The sequence below is a fragment of the Choristoneura fumiferana genome, chromosome 12 (assembly GCF_025370935.1).
Source record: "Choristoneura fumiferana chromosome 12, NRCan_CFum_1, whole genome shotgun sequence".
In the NCBI taxonomy this organism is placed as follows: domain Eukaryota; kingdom Metazoa; phylum Arthropoda; class Insecta; order Lepidoptera; family Tortricidae; genus Choristoneura; species Choristoneura fumiferana.
In genome coordinates this window covers 6,573,039-6,593,039 of record NC_133483.1, presented here as the reverse complement: position 1 = coordinate 6,593,039, position 20,001 = coordinate 6,573,039, and the positions used below count along the sequence as shown (strand labels likewise).

Below are 20,001 nucleotides of genomic sequence, written 5' to 3'. Positions count from 1 at the left end.
CTTTGTAAGGCCCCATTTATTGGGACATCATCATCATCATCATCATCAGCCCGAAGACGTCCACTGCTGGACAAAGGCCTCCCCCTTAGAACGCCACAATGAACGACAACTTGCTACTTGCATCCACCGGTTTATTGGGACATACTATCACAGAATCAAAAGCAGCTATCGAATACATGCCTAGCAAAGGATGTTTTTAAAGCTAGTAGTATTTTTAATAATTACAGTTAATATTGTAACTTATTACTAAAAGAATAAGGTAGAATTTCCAAATCAATGCATGTGGTCGCTAAATCGTCTCTGCCTTATAAAGGGTAAGTACCTATATCTGGGATAGTATAGTGTAGCTTTCAAACGCTGAAAGATTTTTGTATTAATTTAGTTATTTCAAAGATTATCCTCTTTCATCATCTCAGTACTCAGTTCAGTCATACTCAGTTCAATTATACCTACATACGTCTCACTCCAGGGCACACGCCTCCTTGAGGGCTTGGCAGGGTTGGAAAAATCATGATTTTTTTGATATGAATCCTAATAAAATCCGATTTTTTTTATTTTTTCAGTTGTCATGGTTTTAACAAAAGTTCTGCGTAAAACGGAACGCGCTCTGAGAAAAAGGGAATTCCCCGCGCGGTGTTTGGTAAAAAAAATATCTCATTCATCCAAATAAGCTTACGATCGTTCCGGTCAGTTTCAGTTTTCATTGAACTTGTTCTTGTTATTGCTGTTGCTGTTGGAAAACTGTTTTTTTTTTTGTTTAAGTACTATAATAATGAATAACGATGACAATTACATTGATTGATTTTTAACCGACATTTATGACAATATAAAGAGAATTGATTAAATCATTGATTTTTATTGAAAAAATCATTTGATTTAAATCGTGATTTAAATCATGATTTAAATCAAAATGATTTAATCATGCCAAACCTGGGGCTTGGGTCATAGTTCCAACGCAGACCTCGTTCGAATTGAGAACTTGAAATACGTCATTGAATTACTTCGCAGTGTGTGCAGGTTTTCACGATATTTTCCTTCACCGTTAAGCTCATGGTAAATTTCAAATTTTATTTCGCACATATATTCTGACCTGATTCTGATTCTCCAACGACGTGTTGGATGCGGAAAGCACAAGACCGGTCTGAGTGGAGAGCCTTGGGGAGGCCTATGTCCAGCAGTGGACGTGTTTCGGCTGACATGATGATCATCATCCCAGCGGATATACGTCCCACTGCTGGGCATGGGCCTCCTCTCAGAATGAGAGGGCTTGGGCAGTAGTTCCCACGCGGGCCCAGTGCGGATTAGGAACTTCACACACACCATTGAATTGCTTCGCAGGTTTGTGCAGGTTTCTCAGGATGTTTTCCTTCACCGTAAAGCTCGTATTGAATTTCAAATGCGTGGTGAATGTGTTAACATTTGACATGATGATGATGATATATTCTGAACAACTCACGAGATGAATTTCTGTGAAATTATTGTTTTGCTATAACCTAAGGTAGGTAAGGCTCCTCTTTACTGCGATGCCAATGAAATTGTATCACAATGTTCTAGTCGAAATGTTTGGTTGCGGACGGCAAATGAATGTAGCTTTCAATAGACTGCATTAACTGGACTGCACTGGCAGGCATGAAATGGATCTCTAACCACAACAATCATTGGAACTGACGTTAAATCTAGAACCTAGTTATGCAATGAATTTAACTGAAACTAGAAATCAGAATTCCCAATTACTTGATTGAAAGCTTAGTAGCTATTTTAGAATTCCATCTGCGAAAAATTCGTTTACCGCTATCTCGAATCTCGCGGGAACTATGCAATTTTCCGAGATAAAAACCATCTTATGTCCCAGAGGTCACAAACTGTCTCTATACTAAGTTTAATCGGTTCAGCGCTTTAAGCGTGATGAGGTACCTAACAGATATACAGGCATATTTTCGCACTTATGAGGATAGTTATTTATAATTAATCTTTCCAGCAGTTTACATCTCGCGAAATCCTACTTATATTATAAATGCGAAAGTTTTGTGTATGTTGGTTACTCCTTCACGCTAAAACAGCTGAACGGATTTAGATAAATATGAACTGAATGAAATATGTATATAGCTGGACATCTGGAATAACACATAGGATACTTTTTATCCCGATATTTCCACGGGATAGGGATAAAATCTCGAAATAACAACTGTTGGGCTTAGTCATGAAATTTGGGATGGTTGTTTTTAATGCAACGTCAATGAAAAACACCATGTAATTTTCGGGTATTCCCACGGGAATTTTGTAATATCCCGGAATTTCAAGTCAACTGCGGTACGAGTATCTAATGATTTACGCGTGCCGCGGGTAAACTCTAATAGAAACTAACGTTGTTCACAATCATCCCTCTTCTGTGATAATAGCATGACATACATTGTCCGTTTAATGTGATTCCTTGGTCAACGCCCCGTGATCTCCACGGAACAAGCCATTGAGGTTTAACAACCGCTAATGACAACAAAAACTTCTTTTGTATGTAACTCGGGGACACGCTGGCTCAAAGGAAGAACAGCGACTAACATGCCGTTAGAAACATCATTGTTCCAATTTAACGCTTAGCAAGTCTTCTTTTACAGGTACTGTCTCGACTAAAGTTTGTTCGTCGGATTTATAAAGAATAACTTTTACACAGGTACTGTCTCGACTAAAGTTTGTTCGTCGGATTTATAAAGAACAACTTTTACACAGGTACTGTCTCGACTAAAGTTTGTTCGTCGGATTTATAAAGGACAACTGACATTTAAAAGTTTCAATTTTCTTACAGGGTTTTGAGAACGTGATATGATAACCACATTGATGAAAATTATCAGCTGCTGCTTTTCCATATAATATATACAATACAGGAAATACAGGGTGTAATCTTTAAGTGTGCCCAGGAAATTATTCCGTACCTAACTATTACAGATGTATCAAAAAACTGTGAACTGATATCGAAAGTACGTTACCTAATGAGTAAAATCAAAATATTATTTTTTTAAAGTAAAAAGAGAAATATCCACTATCTCATTTAGTACGAGATTAGTAGAAAGGTTTTAATTTCCTTATTTTAAGTGGTCTAGTGAGTCTCTCGTAATAGTCGGAGGCTCTGCGCTCGAAGTTGTTGACGAGTATGTATACCTAGGACAAACGGTCCAGTTAGGTAGGTCCAACTTCGAGAAAGAGATCACTCGTCGAATCCGACTCGGCTGGGCAGCGTTCGGGAGGCTTCGCAGTGTCTTTTCATCCAAATTACCGCAGTGTTTGAAGTCAAAAGTCTTTGACCAGTGTGTGTTGCCAGTGATGACATACGGATCTGAGACGTGGGCGCTAACGATGGGCCTCATGAGGAAGCTCAAAGTCACTCAAAGGGCTATGGAGAGGGCTATGCTCGGGGTTTCTCTGCGGGATAGAATCAGAAATGATGATATCCGCAGTAGAACTAAGGTTACCGACATAGCTCGAAGAATTGCGAAACTGAAGTGGCAATGGGCGGGGCACATTGCTCGCAGGACTGATGGCCGATGGGGTCAAAAGGTTCTCGAATGGCGTCCGCGGACCGGGAGACGAGCTGTCGGTAGACCTCCAATAAGATGGAGCGACGACCTGGTTAAGATCGCGGGATCGCGGTGGATGCGAAAAGCACAAGACCGGTCTGAGTGGAGAGCCTTGGGGAAGGCCTATGTCCAGCAGTGGACGTCTTTCGGCTGACATGATGATGATGAAGTGGTCTAGTACTCATTTTACCTTAATCATATTTTATGATTACGTATGATATGATAATGATGATTTTCAAGTAGATACACATGTACCTACCCCATACCACTTCAAATGTACTAAATGTATGTGTTTTGTTGTCAAAATTATGGATATTTCTCTTTTTATTTTTAAAAATTTAATGATGTCATTTTACTCATTAGGTAACGTACCTATTTACTTTTAATATCAGTTCACAGTTTTTTCATATACCTACGAGTATACGGTAGTACTTAATAGTTACGGAATAATCACCTGGATTAGATTACACCCTGTAGAATAAGCTTGTAATGTCTCCCTTGTAGATTTTCAACCCCGGACGCAAAAAGAAGGGTGTTATACGTTTGACGCCAATGTATGTCTGTCTGTCTGTCTGGATGCCACAGGGCATCGAAGGTCTCAAAATATGGACTATTTTTTAACGTAAAAGCGAGCTTCCTTGCTGTAGTTCTTAGCAAGCAATGTTACATTAGAATCGGTTCAGATATTTTTAAGATACCTATTGACCTTTTCACCTCAGCACCTCAAACAGGCAGGTTTTGCTATGAGAAATCAGTGAGCAAAATCACATTTTGCTCACTCCTTAGGCTCACTCCGTGAGACAAAGTAACTTTTTAATTATTTTTTTAAATGCTGAGTAGTGTGGGTCTACTCACTGAATTCCAAATTCCTTCTGGTCTCTTTTTCTGGTTTTTCTGTGCATCCATGTCTCAGTTTGTATTTTCGATATGGTTTCACGGGATACCCGTAAAAGTAACAAATTTGGAGTTGAAATAAAAAATACAAAAAGACTCCAAAAAACCAATCGGATTAGGTATATTTAAAAAATTGTGTTTGTTTTGTAAACAGGTAGGTATATATGTGGTTTTATTCTTATGTTACATTTAAATTATGTTCTCGCTGCTGAGGTGAAAAATTGTATGTGCCACACGAGACCAAAGTTCTTTTGCATCTCGTGTGTTTGAATCCCTTCCTGCTCTCAGGATTCTAACCTAGAATCACTCGCTATCGCTCGTGATTCAATTATAGAGTCCTTCGCTTACTCGGGATTCAAAACCAACACTCGCAACAAAAAACAACTTTGCTCTCTTGTTGCACAAATAACTATTTAAATGGCCATGTCGGGGGGTTTCAACTTTTCTAATTTTTACGCTTTAAAGTGGTGTTTTTTTTAATTTTATTTTTATGGTTCTTTAGAACTACAAGGAACCCTTATAGTTTCATCATGTCCGTACGTCCGTGGCTTAGCTTAGAGATTTATAAGCTGTAATTTTGCATTAGTACGGAACCCTATACTGCGCGCACACACTTGCCCGGTTTTTCAATTTAGTGATCCCTTTGCAAAACTAAATTTTTTGACTTGCTAGTCGTAGTCGACTAAGCCAGTACCTAGTATTTACTTCGTTGTTCATCTATTACCCTGGGGTGGGGTGTAAAAACAAATGGCTGTTTACCTACATTATTATTAAAATGAATTCATAGCACTTTAATAGCTTGTCTAATTGGATGCTTACTTCGTGACTTATAATATTTTTTGCTATCTACTGTAACGACATACGTAATTACTTATTGTGGCGCACAATCACAGAAAATCATATTTGACCTTACTTATTTATAGACAAAACGAGATAGCAATCATCATGTGTTTCTATAATGTAATGTATTATGTACCTATACAGGGTGTAACATTCAGATCGGTCAGTATGGGAAAGTCTGAAACTATAAGGCCTAGGTACACCAGTATACACACTCATCTATGATAGGTACTAAGATCTGTTCTAAGGAACCATGTCATCGATTTAAGTAACAAGAAAAACTGCATTCAAACATTAAAAAAAAACTTTTACTTAGCTCGGGAATCGAGCCTGGACGATTTGAAAAATAAAACTTACATTATTAAAGAATATGAAATAAGTACAATGCATTTTATATCTATGAATGCAGTTTTTCTTGTTACTAAAATCGATGACATGGCTCCTAAGAACAGATCTTCGTATGTCGTATAGTTTCAGACTTTCCCATACTGACCGCTCTGAATGTTACACCCTGTATAATAAAATAATTAAGCCGACAGAACCGATCTTGTATTGAAGACATTATTATGTAACAAACTCCTATTTTATGTAGGTACAGTCAGCAGCAGCAGTGGATGAGCGATTAGGGTGCTCAAAATTACCTAGGTACAGTCAAGGAAATTAAATCACTACCCAGGGTGGAACCTTTGTGCTACTAATGTCATATTGACATTCTATACATCTGCTAAAGAAATCATGACAAAAATTATTATGACAAGGTCCACCCTGGGGCCTAAATTAATTTCCTTGACTGTATACACGACTACACGACTCTACTGCCAGCCAAGGTACATAATGAGTGTTTAGATCATTTTGAGCACCATAACCGCCCATCTACTTCTGTTGCTGACTGCACTAATAAATTATCTTTTGTTTTTTGGCGGAATGCTGTCACATTAATGAAACAGGCCAAGAATATCTTTACCATTTATAATCATCATCATCATATCAGCCGTAGGACGTCCACTGTTGGAAATATGCCTCCCCCATATATACCTCCAGTTGCTTTGGTTGGAAGCGGCGTGAACCCACGGCTTAAACCAGAGGGTCTATTCTCTGCGTAACATTTCTGACACTCGCGATCGCAATCAAAGGGCAGTTTTCGCATACAACAACTGTCATTTAATTGTGATCGCATGTCAGAAACGTTACACAATTGGCCCTCAAGTCATCCGTCCATCTTATTATGCTGCGCTTACCGATCCGCGGTTTCCACACGAGAACTTTTCGGCGCCAACGGCCATCTGTTCTCCGTGGCCTGCCCATCGCCACTTCAACGAGCTCATTCGCTTAATTAACTTATGTATCAAACTCTTCATATGATTAATATCAAAATGTATGTAAGTAATAAAAAGACGCAGTCTGGCTGATTACCTACCACGATTATCATAGATCGGATCGGCGGATTGGGATTAACAAATTTGAAAAAAAATTGCTTTACAGTAGGTAGTCAAATTTCACGAAAATTTTCAGTCTTAGAGATACTTTGCAAAATCCGTTGTTGGATTCCGATATTGTTATTGCGATGCGTAACATCAATTCACTACAGTCCCACGTTCTAGGAGTAATAAACAATGACAAAAAATTATAAAGCGTTAACTTTAGCGGTCAAACATCTCGGGACTTCGAATCGCTTCGTTTCCATATTTTCTCAAGTGCGAAGCGAACTGCGTAAACAAATTGTTCAAAAGAAATACACAAGGTCTGTTTGGTCGTAAACCTACATACAAATATATACAGATATAGACATGATGTACTTCTATCGGGAAAAGGCAGATTTCAATCGGAATACGACAGCACCCGAAATGTCAATCAATTATCTGTATACATATATAATTATATATAATACCTTTAAGCGAGCTATTCTTGTATATATATAAATATATAATATAGATCTCGGAAACGGCTTCAACGATTTCGATGAAATTTGGTATGTAGGGGTTTTCGGAGATGACAAATCGATCTAGCTTGGTCTCATCTCTGGGAAAACGCTTATTATCGTAACCCGAGCAAAGCTCGGTCGCCCAGGTAGACATTTTCATATTGTCAAATGGCTGTACGAGCTAATGAGGGTTATCGCGTATGAATTCGCCGCTAGAGGTGCTAGTGCAGCGAGAGGTCTCCGTAATGTCAAATGGTCATTGTTTTTGGGTTTGTAATACCTGAAATTAATTATGGCAAATATGCGTTCGGGGCAATTAATGTATGTATTTTTTACGCGACTGCGAAAAAGGAGGGTTATGAGTTTGACGTGTATGTATGTATGTCTATTCCTATGTCCTCTCGTAACTACTCAACGGCTGAACCCATTTTGATAAATGATACGTCATTGGATTCGTCTTAATGACGCGAGTGACACTGGGTACATGATATTCTTAAAAAAATCAAAATGGCTTATTTTTGGCGCCAAATTGTAAGTTTTCAAAAAATGTTTTTTATTTAAACCTATCGAGTGGGGTATCAAATGAAAGCTAATAATTAGCCCACTCTAAATATATATAGTTTATAATCGTTTTAAATATAGCATTTTCACAGAAAAGAAAAGTGTGAAATAAAACATTAAATTTAAAAAAAAAAAAAACTCGACAGCCTTCAAAAATACTAAAAAGAAGAAAACAAGTCTAGTGGGCTAGAACTTTGTTAAGTAGCTAACTTAAAGTTCAACAGTCGGGACCCATTTAAATCGTGACGCTCAAAAATTCTTACCTAATGGGTCCCGACTGTTGAACTTTAAGTTAGCTAAGCTAAGCCCACTAGACTTGTTTTCTCCTTTTTAGTATTTTTTAACGCAGTCGGCTTTTTTTAGACAGTTTTGTCTTTCGGATACCTTTGTCCCCCTTTTTTCCGAACAAAACGGGACTGCGCAACACTGTGGCATGCTCGATATTTTTATGGTACAGTTTTAAAGTATTAAACCAAATTTAAATGTAGGTAAATTTTGTTTTCACGCCCGTAATAACAAACTAACCACTATACCTACTTCAAGCAGGACTTTTGTCTACAGTGGCGCCAGCTGTTGAGCGCGACAACGGTAGCCCTCATTGAGAGAGCACAATAAAAACGAACTTTTCCGATAAAATACGATAGAAAAACCATTATGTACATTTGTATATCGTCGCACGATTGTAAAATTCACCAGATTATGAAATTTCCAGGTATATTAATGAAATGCCACCATTTCTCGATATGCCTAAGAGTTGGCGAGGCTTATCATGACGTGCCTAATAAAAAAATTAGAACAAAAAATAGAACCGACTACAAAAAACCATGAAAATATTTTTCTACCAGTCTGGAGTCGGTGCCTCAGCACGAGCCAGCAGGAGTGGTCCTATAATCGTCTACCTCACTCACCTACAACAACTATACGAGTATATTGGGCTTTCAATCACTCCTGCTGGCTCGTGCTGAGGCACCGACTCCAGACTGGTAGAAAAATATTTTCATGGTTTTTTTAGTCGGTTCTATTTCTTGTTATAAAATTATTATTTTCATGCTTTTTATTGTAAAAGATGTAAGATATAATAGTTTAATGTCAAAACTTGCTTTTTCCGATGCAGAAACGTTAATTATTGAGGAGTCCTGGTGCTTCATCACCCGTTCCATTTCACCATATGAATTACGATGAGCTTAATTTGCATAGCAACTGAGTTAAAATAATTGAAATTCAACCCGTGAAGTATATTTATATACGGGTATATTTACCCGTGAAGTACTTGTTATTGAATGAGTAGTCGCTCCATTGGTCAAATTTGGTCTTCAACATCAGTTCCACTTCACCAAATCATGATTTTCAAGAGCAAATGCACGAGTTACTTCTAAATATATCGAAGTTACCATTGGCGTTCCTACAATATTTGAAGAGTTCCCTCGATTTCCTTAGGATCCAATCATCAGATCCAGATTTGGTGCTTATGGGACCTAATTGAAAGCATTCCCAGACGAAAGAAAAAAAAATGTAATCGGCTCATAAATGACGGAGTTCTGAGGTAACAAATATTTAAAAAAATACAACCGAATTGATAACCTCCTTTTTTTGAAGTCGGTTAAAAAATAAGGCAAATCGTAAGAGTAACGTATTCATCGATATTCCTAGCTACAACCAGGCATATCGTAAAGTTGTCGCTTTCGGCCACTGGTCTAGGTTCTTTATGGGTTTAGGGTCTTTAGGTTTAGGTCAAAGAGTATAGTACCTATAGAGAAAGTTTAGGTTCAGCAAAATTAGTTACGACGACGAGCGAGGCGAGTGGACCACAAGCGAGAGAAAGGAGCGCGCCACGAGAGCGGCCGGCGAAGCGCCAGGACCAAATCAGGATATTAATCAAATGTACGTATCGTTTATTAAACTTCGGGACAAAGTCTCCGGTTTATATACACTTTCAATACGTTTTTTTTTTTAAATCGACTGGATGGCAAACGAGCAAGTGGATCTCCTGATAGTAAGAGATCACCACCGCCCATAAACATCTGCAACACCAGGGGTATTGCAACGTTGCCATAGAGGCTAAGATGGGATACCTCACGTGCCAGTAATTTCACCGGCTGTCTTACTCTCCACGCCAAAAAAAACAATGCAAGCACTACTGCTTCACGGCAGGATGCGAGCAAAATGGTGGTAGCAATCCGGGCGGACCTAACAAGGTCCTACCACCTGCAATATTAATCGATATGGCTAAACATCACGAGGCAATCGTATTATACGTACCGTTATAGTCTAGGTAGTATCGTACACTAGGCTATGAACGGTGCAGCGATGTTAGAAATCAGAAATTTCATGATTGCAATTTCACAATGTGGCGGGGGTTCTCGAAAGCCACTTATGCTCGCAAGTTCGGATCATGACTGAAGTTAGCTGCTTTAGCACCGTGTTTGCAATTTGTTGTAAAAAATACGAAGTCGTGCTATCTCTTTATTGATTTAGTGGTTTAAAAGAGCTATGCTTATATTAATCCGTTAGTACCCATAACACAAGCTTTGCTAGGCTTACTTTGGGACTAGGTCAATTTAGGGCTAAGTTTGCGGTCTACTAGATGGCGCACTGTTGCGTGGGTTTTTAAGGTGGCTTTCAGAGTCCATTTACGATTAAAATCACAGAAATCATATTATAAAACCGTACCATATAACTGTACCGTAGTACCAGCAAGAGGTTGCCCGTGTTAGCGGAAAAAACGGAAATTTCATGTTTCCGAAAGACAAAACTGTCTCAAAACACAGACATTCATTGCCCCGTAACGCTAATTGCCATAATTCATTTCAGGTTATGCAAATATTCACAAAAAAAACTTATTATAAATCCGGCGTGTATTTAAAAACTATGAGATTTGACATTTCGGAGACCTCACGCTACACTAGCGCCTCTAGCGGCGAATTCATTCGCGATAGCCCTCATTGGTGTGAATTGTCCCGTGTTTTATTTATTTGTTTATTTATATTATAAAAATCTATGTCGAATAAAATAAACCGGGGCATTTATTTATAAGTACATATATAAAAAAATATTTCTTATAAAGTTTTATTTCGTACAATGGATTAAACTCAAAGGTAATAATAATAAATGGTCATGTTACTGTTTACTGATTTCTTTATTAGATATCGCCAGTACAGTACTATGGATCAATTTAAAATGCAATGTTTATGTATCACTTCGATCAATGCCGAACACTTATTTGTACACAGGTCAACACACAAATGACTATAAATTAAGAAAAAACAATGCCAGCACTCCTACTTTTCGTCAGGTGTGCGAGATTCGTTTTGATAAAGACGATAATTACATGGGAAGCATTTCATTTGTTTTCTTAACAAACTATATGATCTGATATTAATTTAAACTTATCTTACGGTTTTTATTTAATCTAAACTTTGCGAATTCCGTATACACAAGCAAAAAATAATACTGCTAACGTAACGTTACTATTGTGACATAAGTTATCAGACTTTTACATATATCTACATGTACGCATAGGAACCAGAGCAGTGTTGCGTACCGACCTAAAGTGGACTTGAGGTTTATCTTTCTCTTACGCAAAAGTCTTACGCGTATGGGCCCACGCTAGTTGACGCGGTTTGCACGGAGCGGGAGGACGCCTGTTGAAAAATAGTATGAGCAGCGCTAACTGCACCGTGCATTCGCGCCAGCTAACGTATGCCCTAATACATTTGCTTGCTTGGTCTTTTAGGCACCTTGCCTACATCACTGGACGGCTGCCTCGTTCAAGAAGAGCTTCATAGATTGTTTGTTGCAAGAGACGTTTAAAAGCCCTGGCGCGCATTCCGATTCACTTTCACCTTTTTTGATTAAATTTTCATTTCCGTCAAAATTAGATATAAAAAGTAAAAAAATCGTTCTATTACAAATTAGACGAACGCATCACACCAAATAAAAAATAGAAATCATCTATCATATGAAATCTTATATTTTGTAATATTTATCGCGTTCGGAACACCGTTAAAACGTATTTATAAGATTATACATTTTTCATGCATTATGCCTGCACTGCATACGCTCCTAGTATGTTAGTGTAGAGTACACGTATCACTGTCCTATTTAATGGATAAATGAGAACTTTTCTAAGATATCATTAATTATGTAAGTGGGCTCCTATCTAGGCTACAAATTACATTGATAAATACCATCATACATACTATATTCGACTAACACTAAGAAATCAACGTATCACATCCATCGACTCATCCATAGCCACGGTAATGGAAAGACTAAGTTTATTTTGACACTGGTAATTAGAATGTTTTAAAAACTGTGCATGCGTATATTCGTCCTACTCGTATTATAATAATATAATAAGTACCAATGTGATAGGACATTTCACAGCGTTCACAAAACGTATCTGGAATACAACAGCTCCAATACATAGAAAGAGAAATAAATAGTCAAATAAAATACAGTAAAATTTTGTATGCATGTCAAATTATGCATTAAAATATTTATAAAATAACTAATTACACGAACGAATGTCATGAACTGTCAAATATAGAAAAAATTGAAAAAGCATCAAAATCTTCCCACTCGGAGGAATGGACAATAATGGCCGCTCTAATAAACACATTCACACAGTTAGATTCTCAAAATAACATCTAAAATTACGTTTCACTCATTAATATTCGAATGTTGTTCAGTTTACCACTGGGGGTTAGGGGGGAGGTAATTGTCGGGGGGCGGCGCAGCCGGGGGGTAGGGCGGCACCGGCGCCGGGCTCGTCGGCGCGCCGTACGGCGGGTAGTACGGCGCCCCGCCGTACCCGCCGTAGTACGCCGGGCTCGGGTACGCGCCATAACTGTAACCTGAAACAAGCATTAAGGTCAAATTAATTGGATACTAAAGCAACATATCCACATTCTGCAAGTAGTCTACTGAGTGGCCTTACCCCATCGAAAATAGATATTCTGATTTTAAAGTTTAACGGTATTTCTTTTTCGAAACGCAGAAAAGTTTGGTCCTCCTCCTGACGGCCTCAGACTGAGCGGGTGACTTGTTATCAATTGACCATTACTTCGAAATAATAGGAAATGTAAGTGGTTCGCAACTGTACTAACCTGGATATTGTGCGTATGGCGCATCTGGAGGCGGTCCCGTCGCTGCATACGGTTTAGTGCCGTCACCGGGCATCGCTGGTGATCCCATCATCGGGCTCGGAGCCATATTCAGCGGCAAAGGCTGCGGTTTACCCTGACCTTGGGGCAAGGGATGCGACATGGGCGAATCGTGCGACATCCCTGGTATAGGAAGACCCATAGGGCTCTGACCCAAGGGAGCCACAGGAGTTGTATTATGCACAGACTCCCCCCGCGACTTAGAGGTACCAGGGGAACCGAGGAGACTAGACACACTATGCGACATTCCCGAATTCATCGGCTGCCTTTCACTTTGAGATTCGGAACTATCCTTGTTGGGAGACTTTTTCTTCTTAGATTTAGAGCCCGACTTCTCGTCGCTGCCGGGAGAGTAAGACTGAGTAATATCGTCTAAATTTTTACGGAAATCCGGCATGCTCTCCTTGTTGAGGACGCTGGCGGTTCTTTCTAATATACTCAAACTAGATTCGGTCGGCGGCCGGGCGCCAGGCCTTTGATGTCTATAATTTTTCAATAAATTGACTTTTCTCGCGACGTTATCTATACTCGGGGCGGTATCCATCGAATTATTTCGCGATGATCTGGAGCCGTCGTTGGAGTTCTCGGAAGATTTGGTCTCCAAAGCCTCCTCGGAAGGTAACTTTTCATCGGTTGTTAAAACAATAGGTTCGGTTTCTATTTTATCTTCACTGTTGGCGTTCTTTTTCTTTTGGTTTTCTGGGTTTGTTGACGACTTAGAATCTTCTGAATGCTCATTGTTACCCCGCTTTGAGTTTTGGACACTGGAGAGCTCGTTTTTGCCTTCTTTCTTTTCTTCTTCATCGTCGCTGTCTAGTATTTGAGTATCATCTTCAGATTCTGGCTTATTAGTTGGTGGGTTGGAGTCGCTATTTTCGTTATCAGATCTCTTTGTTTCCTTTTTAATTTTGGTTATGCTAAGGGAACCTGGCAAATTTGGCCTCAGTATTCTACCCGGTAGCTGCCCTAGCCTGTGTCGCATGGCACCGTACGACCTCATTTCTCCCAACCTATTCCTGATGTCAGCAATCTTCTGGCCGGGAAGTAGTGGTCTCGAGATTTTGTTGTGACCTATTATAGACGGTCTCGTCATCACTCGCTGATAGCCTGGCCTCGGTCCAGTTTTGGAAGTGATAGTGATTGCAGAATTGTTTTTCAGGGATCCTGGTAAACTTCCTGGTCGACTGCCGAGAACTGTAAGAAAATATTAAAATCAGTATATCTGTACAAATATACAGCTTTAAACAACACTGAAATATTCAATATATCTATTTAAATTAAAACCATCTATAAATTGACTTACTCTTCTTTCCAATTGGACTGTTGTCTTTGTCAACGCCCTTTTGCCCCAGAGACGTCTTGATCGCGATGATCTTGCCGGATTCCAACTGCATGTAAATACCCTTTGGCGATTTGAGTACCATGACGCGTTGACCCGCTTTCAAAACTATGTTAGTCTTTTCAGCGGAGTTGGTTGGTATCACCACATCTGAGAATAAATATTTTTATTGTCACAACAATTATCATCATTACGCCAACAACAGGAGAACGCGCACCCGCAAGCACCAAGAGGATTGCAGATGCGATACCAATCTAAACAGTATAGATGCACAGAGGGGACAGAATAATTCATAGAATAGCTCTTGTACTGTCACCATCTGATATTTCTAAGCGGCCGAGCTGGGCAAAAATATCAGAACATGCACTTGAGTGCATATTGATGTTTAATCACCATGGCCGCTCAGAAATATCAGACGGCGACTGTACCAGTAGTTACACCGTCTGTCTTTAACTCCGTGCCGGAATGCAGTAGCGTCAGCACTAAGCACAGCTGCTTGGGAGCAGGATTTGCGAGTATGATGGATGGTGGTAGCGATCGAAATGTTATCAATTAGTGTAAAACATTCATTATTATGTACGACTGTATGTGTTCTTAAAATAAATAAATAAAAAACATTTGTCAGTAACGTAAATGACTAGTTGATATCTTTTTATTTTCCATGATTTGTATTAATTTGCATTAATGTGTAAGTAATTGATGACCTTTTCATAATGAAAAGTAATTATCTGAAGTTAATTACGTCTTTTAATTCATTTATTGCTGAGACTTCACGGCTCCGCCGCTTTCTTTACTGGCTTTACTGGGTTTAAGACGTCAAAAAAACACTGCATCATAGTGATGTTTACCTAGAGGCAGCGTCATCTCCTGCGCTGTCATGCCCTGCCGGCGCCAGACGTCGGCCGGGATCCAGCGAGCGCCGTGCTGCATGGGCCGCACTGAAGCCACGGGCCGCTGCACCACGCTGCCGTCCGCCGTGCGCACCGTGCGGTACGCCGGCGTAGGCTTGGGGGCGGATGCCGCCTTCTTCTCCAACTCGTATCTGTTCAAAGTTAGTATATAACTACACCTTGACAAGTTTGTTCATGACAATCGGGAAAGACACTATTTACCGGACCGGATAAAATCGACCCGATTTTTCGAGTACACCATAAAAAGTCATATCAAACTGACATGAGTTTGTATGGGCATGTACACAAAAATCGGGTCGGTATTTCCATGTTGGTATTATCCGAGCCGGCAAATAGTCACACACACTTGGTAGAACCATATTGCAGTCAGCATTTCCTGCAATCATCAAAAAAATCTTGATAAAGGCAGCAGTCCCCCCGTGACAGGGTGCTACTGAGTGTTATACATTAGATCTGGCATCAAAATTCTGGGATTTAATGAATTTCAATGGAAATTCTCAAGAAATGGATCCCATGCTAATGCTAAAGCTACTTTTTATCCTGATATTCCCATATCGCGATAAAAAGTAGCTTTAGCCCGCATGGTACGGTGCTACTTTTCAACACCCGTCTTACGCGCACACTCTAAATTCAGTGCTAGCGAATGGCGTAAATTGTTTGCACAAGTCTAATAATTTGACGCGGCTGGCGCCAAAAAATTTACGACTCTGTTCCATGCCAGCATTGCGTTGCCGCGTCGCAAAAAATGGTGCGGAAACTGTTTACATTATATCACGTACTTAAAACAGTAAGAGCACTGGCTTCTTCACTCGCAATATGGTCCACTTAACGGCCGATTCCGTCAATCGTGGATAGCTAGTAATGATGAAAAACTAATACATTTATTTCCTTATAGAGCAGAAGAGAATCCACATAGACTACTCGAAATAACGTGTAGTAAAATAAAATCTTGTCAGGGAAATAATTACGTAAAGCCAACTAAAACAGGATTTCAACAGTCCAACGAGATAGAGCGATCAAAATTTATTTTTATTTCGTAACAATGCTGACCAACTTCATATTTAGGGTTCTGTCAACCAACAAAAGCTATGTTTATCGCAAAAGAACAATAAAGCCAGTCTAGCCAGTTGAACTTAATATTTGATGTACTGTTATCAATATTACTTACATTATTGTAAGGTGCAACGAAACCCTTGGATACTAAGCCGGTGCAGTGTTGTTCTACGTCTACTTTTTTTATTAGGGTAGGATAGGCAAGCAAATCATGCCAATAATGTAACACCGATCTTCAAAGAACATTTTACTCTTGCTTCTAAGACGTGATCACTCGTGCTCATCAATTCGACAAAATATTTTTTTTTAAACGTTATATAAGCTAGGTATTTTATAACCATTCAGCAAGCCACAGCTGCAATAAAAACATTTCAGAAAAACATTGATGCGACTTTTGTCTATTTTATGGCTAAAACACCAAAGTGGATAGCTACAAAACACACACAACGTGGATATGACAAAAATGAAGAGTCCATGTTGAAAAAAGGGAGAGGAAAGGTAATAAACTGAAATAAAAAGGTGCTTTTGTATTAATTAAATCCGTGCAATATCTTACCCTCTCTGCGCTAATCTCTTTTCGGCACTAGACAGTTTCTTCTCTTTCCTGTCGACCAGCAGCGATTCGTGTTGGAAAGGCTCCTTGCTGAGCAGCCGGCTGTGCTGGGCTATGATGCCCTGCATCAGTACGTCTAAGTACTTGTCTTTATGCTCTGATAGGTCCTTTGGCTCCGATTCCTGTGGCAAAATGTTTGTGATTGGATCCCTAATAATGTATGGGTGCAGGCGTTACTTTGGGGAAGTCTATATTATTCTGTGTGGCACTTTTGGTAGCGATAAAGCAAAAAAGGAAAATACGATAAGGCTGCGTTTCCACCAATAATGTGCGAGGATGTATGGCGAGAAAAGTTTTTTTTTCATTAACCAATAGAAACGCTTCATTTACCTCGCCTCGCTCTGCTCAGCTGTTTCCACCAGAGATGTGCTGTGCTGTTTCTATTGGTTAATGAAAAAAACATTCCTCGCAACACCATCCTCTCATATCTCTGGTGGAAACGGAGTTTAAGATGAGCAATTTCTAGGTCAAGATTTTTCAACCTGGGACTCTAAAATGAAAATAAAAGCAATGTCCTTAGGCATTTAAATCACTCAAGACAATCTAAAGGGGTTTACATAGATTATGGACCTGTAGTACTGTAATTTTAAATTGTTGCTTATTGTATTGCTTTTGTAACACCAATTGACCTAGTCCCAAAGTAAGCTTAGCAAAGCTTGTGTTATAGGTACGATCATGATAGAACGACCAGACGGCCTGGTGGTTAGAGAACCTGACTACGAAGCTTGAGGTCCCGGGTTCGATTCCCGTGTCGGGGCAGATATTTGTATGAAAAATACTCGGGTCTTGGGTGTTTAATATGTATTTAAGTATGTATCTATATCTATATAATTTTATTTATCCGTTGCTTAGTACCTATAACACAAGCTTTGCTAAGCTTACTTTGGGACTAGGTCAATGAGGGCTATCGTTTTTTGTCTCACTAGATGGCGCGCTGTTGCGTGAGGTTTTTAAGTATGGCTTTCAAAGTCTGTTATTACGGGCGTGAAAACAAAGTTAAGATTAAAATCATATTTAATACACCTTAAAACCGTACCATAAAAATATCGAGCATGCCACAGTGTTGCATAGTTCCCGTTTTGTTCGGAAAAAAGGGAGGACAAAGGTTAAGGTTAAGGACTAAGGTACTGTATAGGTTTCCGAAAGACAAAACTGTCTCAAAACACAGACATTCATTGCCCCGGAACGCATATTTGCCATAATTAATGTCAGATATTGCAAAATATTCACAAAATTATTCTAATTATAAATAAACCCGCGTAGCTCACCCAAAAACTATGAGATTTGACATTTCGGAGACCTCACGCTACACTAGCGCCTCTAGTGGCGAATTCATTCGCGATAGCCCTCATTGTCCCGTGATATTTATTTATTTATTGCGCATGTTCATGTAACGGTGAAGTATTAAGAGGAGACCGACCGCAGACGGTAAACAAAGTGGTCGAACAAAAACATCACGCAAAAAGGACAATACTAATACCTACTTCGTTAATCATATACCTAACGGTCAAATTAACACATGCTTTTAATAAAACACAGAAGGCGTATTTGTCACTTCCGAGATTGGATTCTTAAAAAACTAGCGCGAGTTTGATCGTTTAAGTTTCAATGTTTAACGAAACGAAAAATAGTATAGTAATTACACTATCCTGTATTTATTTATAACGGTACAAACGCATAGTAAGGTATTCCAAATACGCAACAACATTAGACACGGCAAAAGTGTGACTAATTCTAAATTCAGATCAATAAATATGAAGAAATTCGACGCGATGTTTTATTATGTTAGTAACGAAAAATTTCACGGTCTCGGTTGTGTAATTAGAGCATAAGCCACAACGTTACCTTGTATCTTAATCAAAGAAGTAATATTTTATGAAACGTTAACAAAAGGTAATTCGTTTATATAATTACAAAATAGTAGTTTTTTTTTTATTCAATTAATGTGCGAAAGCGTCAGGTATCGCAAGTCGGCCCTGTTCAATCGATTTTCAATGTATTAGCAAAGTGATAGGCAGAACACACTACTATACAAATCTGTAGGTGAGATAAAAAATTTAATCAGCCACGGGCATTAATTGTTGAGTCACTGTGGAACTCTAGCAAACGTTACTGTAAAACACTAACAAGCAATGCTGTGGCGTAGCCAAGTGACCCAAAACCCCCCTGGCAAAAAAGAGGGCGTCGCAGCACAGAGATAGTTGCATATTTTCTTAAAGCCATAATGTAATGTTTGTCATAATATAATTTACTCATAATTTTTTAGCAAATTTTTCAGAAATTTTTAATGGTCACCTGTATAACTTTTTAGGTCAGGTTAAGTTTGTTTTATAAAAAATCTGAACAATAAATGGATTCAGAGAGAAAAGATTCATGACAAATAATAAATTATGTATTATTTTTCATGACTCTTTTTTTTCTCTGAAAGCTGCTACTTTTTTCGCTGAAGCAAGTATGCGAGCCGATAGGGACCCGCAAAAAAATTGGGGCCCCAACTTTTTGCTGGATTTGTGCTGTAAAAATTGCAAAATAATATGAATACTTTTTATAGTACAGTAACCAGCACCAACTTCTGACACAACAAACAATGTTCCATACATACTCATTAATTAATTCTTGGAACCTTAAACATAAGCAGAAGGCTATGCCCAGAGCATATAGTAGCAAATTTAAATGAGGGCCACCACTGAAAACTAAAATACAACAACAAAACGAACTAGACATCCTCCTTTTTGGCATAGTTTAATTACCTTCTCATCATTGTCAAAGCACAGGTTAGTGATCTCCTTCATAGAGAGCACAGCGTCCGGGTTGCATTCGTCGACGACGCGGTCGGCCATGCCCTGCTTGTTTATCTGCCGGTCGTAGATCTTCTTCTCAAGGCACCAGTCCATCACAAACCGGTATACGAAGCAGGGCTTCCTCTGCCCGTACCTACGGTGGTGAAGAAAAAATAATGCGTTAGTATTTTTTGTAACAAATAAGCGCAGCGTAGGACGTCCACCAACGAGATGGACAGATTACTTGATTATATTTATATATATACTTGTGAATGCAGTACAGGCCGCTTCCAACCGAAGCAACTAGAAGGCTATGGGGGAGGCCAATGTCCAAAAGTGGACGTCTTGCGGCAGA

General features: G+C 39.1%; 1 protein-coding gene across 1 annotated transcript; it reads right to left on the bottom strand.

Moving 5' to 3' along the window:
• Positions 1 to 12,061: 12,061 nt before the first annotated feature.
• LOC141433182 (uncharacterized) lies at positions 12,062 to 19,800 on the bottom strand. The gene is made up of 6 exons (XM_074095105.1): positions 19,617 to 19,800; positions 16,810 to 16,988; positions 15,138 to 15,331; positions 14,254 to 14,439; positions 12,894 to 14,144; positions 12,062 to 12,641 (listed from the first exon to the last, which is right to left on the bottom strand). The coding sequence occupies exons 1-6, from the start codon at positions 19,758 to 19,760 to the stop codon at positions 12,478 to 12,480; spliced, it is 2,118 nt and encodes a 705-aa protein (XP_073951206.1). The 5' UTR covers positions 19,761 to 19,800; the 3' UTR covers positions 12,062 to 12,477.
• Positions 19,801 to 20,001: the final 201 nt, after the last annotated feature.

Excerpts from the sequence above, each read along its gene's own strand:
- LOC141433182 (XM_074095105.1), bottom strand. The coding sequence starts at position 19,760 with ATGGACTGGTGCCTTGAGAAGAAGATCTACGACCGGCAGATAAACAAG. Across the intron at positions 16,989-19,616 it reads GCTTTGACAATGATGAGAAG|GAATCGGAGCCAAAGGACCT; the intron begins GTAATTAAACTA and ends ATTTTGCCACAG. Across the intron at positions 14,440-15,137 it reads GGAGATGACGCTGCCTCTAG|ATGTGGTGATACCAACCAAC; the intron begins GTAAACATCACT and ends ATTTATTCTCAG.